At 42.7% G+C, this 4,372-nt stretch overlaps 1 protein-coding gene across 4 annotated transcripts in view; it reads right to left on the reverse strand.

Moving 5' to 3' along the window:
* Nucleotides 1-349: 349 nt before the first annotated feature.
* grin1b (glutamate receptor, ionotropic, N-methyl D-aspartate 1b) overlaps nt 350-4,372 on the reverse strand; it is a 41,112-nt gene continuing 37,089 nt past the window's right edge. Inside the window, exon 22 of one of the 4 annotated variants that reach the window (XM_036526960.1) lies at nt 350-2,740. In XM_036526960.1, the coding sequence (XP_036382853.1) occupies nt 2,675-2,740 (66 nt within the window). In that variant the 3' untranslated portion in view covers nt 350-2,674. The remainder of the gene's footprint in view (nt 2,741-4,372) is intronic. The other 3 variants (XM_036526961.1, XM_036526962.1, XM_036526963.1) reach the window with 3 other exon arrangements.

The following is a 4,372-nucleotide window of genomic DNA, read 5'->3' on the forward strand; positions in this document are numbered from 1 at the left end:
GCCCAAGGGTACAGCAGCAGTGCCCCTGTGGGGAATCAAACTAGCAACCTTTTGTTTACAAATCCTGCTCCTTAACCACTATGCTACACTGTCTAACCCAAACCCTAAACATAACACTCACCCTACCTCTAACCCAGGCTCTGACCCTTCGGCAATACACACAAAACCTTTTCTGTCCATTAACCCATTAATAAAAACACTGATAATGCAGAATGAAGAAGAAATAAATACAGATGTATATTATCTTAGATATTCCACTGATTCTAAGGTCTTTTGCATTTGATCTGTGGGTCAGACACTTTACTGGCACATAATACATTTCATTTACATATGCTTTTTCACACAAATATGTTTTATTATTATAACTGTTATTATTTGAAAGACATATTCTCTTATCTTTGACACAAAATAGGAATGATGTTCAGATTTATCAAAGCACATTGGTGGCACAGAATATGTAATGAGAGACAAGTTAAACTAACTCATCCTTAGCCCTGAAAGAGAAAGAACCGGAAGAGTGCAGATCAGCAGGAGGCTCCCAGGATGCACTGGGGCATCCATGTCCATAAAACAGTGCCAGACAACACTGACTTTCACCTGAAGTAACCCCTGAACTTCTCTGTAGCAAAACTGCTGATGTTTTCACGGGCACTCCATTATCGCATACCCACACAAACAAAGTGTCACTCCTACAAAACACTCACTGAAAAACACATCTGCTCTGCAAGCAGAGCTGTAGTGCATGATCAGTCTCTAATATAGTCAAAAGATAACTCTTCATTCAAATATCAATAAATATTTATGGTTTGATATATATACACAGTTTGAAAGCATTAACAAAAGCAGCTACCACTATCCCGTAGATCCGATGCTGAGATTATACATTTTACATGAATGGAGTTTTAGATTTCACAGTTTTAGCTTTACATAACAAAGGAACAGAACTTAGCTCACAGACCCCCAATCTACAGTAAGCTATACAAACAAAGTCCTGGTCTGTCTGAAGTGCAGTCTCAGACACATATTGCCATGTCTCTCTGAAAGCTTTGCAACACATCAGACTTGGTTTCTTCAACTGCACATACACGTTCAAATCTAGTTACAGTTAAAACATATATTTCACATTCTTAATTTCTAACAAGAAATAGCAAAGCCCTCGTATTGATTGTTTAAGACAAAAGTGCGATAGAGTGTGTCTCTGCTCTAAGGTGCTGTCCCAGCAGACAGGGTGTGGTGCGGCGGTTTGAGGCTTGTCTCCCTACCCTGGGAAATGTCCCATTTTGCATCTATCCAAGTGTGTAAACTACAGTACAAACACTGTATGCTGAGTGTTAAAATTCAGCATCTCTTATTGACATGATAGTCCTGGATGTAGAAATACTTCCACACATTTTACAAGAAAGAGCAAGCTGTGATGGAGGAAAACCTCTGAAAGAGAGAAAGAGTGAGGGAGAGAGAAGAGAGAGGAAAGAAAACCACTACTATATACTGCAATCACTGTACAGGTGTGTACCTTAAGAGAGATAAATATCATTACAAATCACAGATTCAGGTTTTTATATACCAAATACAGATAAAGGCTATAAAAGTCTTTTGCTCTTCCTTCTTTTGACTGGAATGTGGTTTTTAAACCACTTCCTAGCCACAGGCAGATGGTAAGCAGCACAGCTGAAACGGACTGAAAAGCAGAGCTCTACTACTGCAAAGGGAGCAACTGTCAGTGGCCCCATCTGGATCTGGATAATTTGTTCACACACACATACATATATGCATCATATAAGCAGATATGTACACATGTGTGAACAAATAATTCCAATCCGCTATGATTGCAGCATTATTGGGTAAAGAAGCCATGACTACACCTGAGGTGTGTTCAGCTACACCAACTCCTGCGGAAACTCAGCGGTGTTTTGGTGCTAGCCGTTCGGCAGGATGTTGGTGTGGCTGAATGCAGCCCAGGCTGGGCATGGAGCATAGAGACTGCACAAACTCTCTGTGCAAAAAGTCCTGCGAGCCGCCTACGCCAGACGAGAGAACATAATGTAAATACTCTGCCATAATAGTGTATCAAATAGGCTACATATCGAAAATTTGCTTAAATATGTGGAGGTAGTAAGACATATACAACAAGTAATATAGTTCACATAACTGCTATACAGGGTCCCAAATAAATAATAATAAACCTTTTCATAAATAGTAGCACATCATCTTTTGACTTTGAATAAGCACATTATTTCCTTCAGTTCATCTTATCAGATTTCCACAAACAGAAAGAAGGCCTGAATGTGTGTTTGTGATATGTTTGACAGTTTAAATCAGGCGTTCTGAGTGGACAGCTATTATTTTGCTGGTCTGGACCTTGGAGGGGAGGAGTGTTGGGGTGTGGCAGTGTGTCAGTGGGATTCGGTGCTGACAGGTGAGGGCTGGAACCAGTGCAAGCTCAGTGTTTCAGGGTGAGGCTCAGTGAGGTTCAGCCCAAATGGCAGGTATGTCCTGTGAGGACAGGTATGTCCTGTGAGGACAGGTATGTCCTGTGAGGACAGGTATGTCCAGGTATCTCCACGTGACTGCGATCCGGTGGACTGTGGCTCAGATGAAGCAGCGATGGATCAGTGGTTCTGGTCCAGTTCAGGCCCCTCCCCCTGGTCCAAACGGCCCCCAATCTCTCCCTCTTTCACACGACAGTACTGACAGACGGATCCGATAAGTTCAGCTGGCCCGTTATGTCAGTTGGGTATGGCTGCAGAGAGAAGGAAGGACACACACAAACCAGAGAGAATAAAAATAAATCCCAGAATTCTCTGAGCAGCACAGCTCAGCTGGCATGCACTGTACCCCCCACCCCCACCCAAAAGGCAGTGTGAGTTTGCCTCTGATTCGGAATGGTAGTTTTGACAGATAGCAGGGGCTACACTGTTCTTTCTGTCAAGGACTCTGTGGACTTGTCAATTGGCTGAGCAAGGTCTTGTGATCAGACCCTGTGCAGTGCCATCTGAACCTCATTGGATTAGAATTTGTGAGAAATCTGAAGCTCTGAGAGGAATGGGGCTGTGTGTCACGTCCAGCAGAGCCAGTGGCAGCCGTTGCAGGTGTAACATGCTGCAAAGCGCAGCACATCTGCTGCCACTCATGTCGGAAGAATGGAGGTTGTTCTGAAGACAGAAAATACTTTTCCCGCATTAGTTCTCAAGAAGTAGATCTTGATATCAGCACCATATAAAACCTGAAATGGATCAAAATGCTCTGCAATGGATGTTTTACATTTACTTAAATCCTGCAGTTTGCTTGGGGGACACGTCAGGGTCAGGGTCAGGGTATCAGCAGGATCCCCACAGTCCTCAGGCTGCAGACCCGTCACAGTAAAGCTCTGCCACTGCCCTGCTGCGCAGCAGAGAAAACTGCCTCACAATGACCCTATTTAGCAAATGCAATAATAGAACGGATGCCCTGGCGTGTCCCTGAGCTAAAGCAGTGTGCTCACAGCATGTTAACAGTGCGCTAACTGCATGTTAACAGTGTGCTCACAGCATGTTAACAGTGCGCTAACTGCATGTTAACAGTGCGCTAACTGCATGTTAACAGTGTGCTCACAGCATGTTAACAGTGCGCTAACAGCATATTAACAGTGTGCTAACTGCATGTTAACAGTGTGCTAACTGCATGTTAACAGTGCGCTAACTGCATGTTAACAATGCGCTAACAGCGTGGTTTGTGCCAGTGTATCTCTCTGCCATTAGAAATTCAGTTCAAAGCATATAGAAATTGTGCTGAGGTTTTTTTGTGAAGTTCTTTGAGTGATGCCAGGGTCTTTATTCTGACTCTATAAATAAAACACAGAAATATGGACATCAAAATGTTTCCAACATGTCTCTGAAATTGCTTGTCTCTGAAACGGTTTTTCTCTGTGGGTGCTGAGATGTCATGGTGACAGTGAGTGACAGGCTGAGGCATGGGCCCCACCTCACAGCGGAGGGGAGGGGCCGGCAGCCACTGCCGCCATATTGGAAACATTTACATAAGCAGCTTAATGAGGAAAAGCACAAAAGGAAAAACAGCAAAATTCATCAATGTATAATGTGCCGTGACTGTCAGGACCTTTCCCCAAAAAAACAAATCTGCATTAAAAGATGGGAAACTGGGAAACTACAGTGCATGTTACTGAGGTCCTATATAAACATAAATATCAGCTCATATTAATATAATGCTCAAGATGAAATGATAATAAAGGATAATACAACCAACCCACATCCCATCAAATTGACTTCACAAAAATCTAAAATATAATTTCTTTTTGAAATTTATTTTAATGTTTAATGTGCTCCCCTGAAACTATGCTCATCTGAGCAAAGCTTCAGTGTTTCAGGTTCCTGTA

Source organism: Megalops cyprinoides, chromosome 4 (assembly GCF_013368585.1).
Source record: "Megalops cyprinoides isolate fMegCyp1 chromosome 4, fMegCyp1.pri, whole genome shotgun sequence".
NCBI lineage: Eukaryota > Metazoa > Chordata > Actinopteri > Elopiformes > Megalopidae > Megalops > Megalops cyprinoides.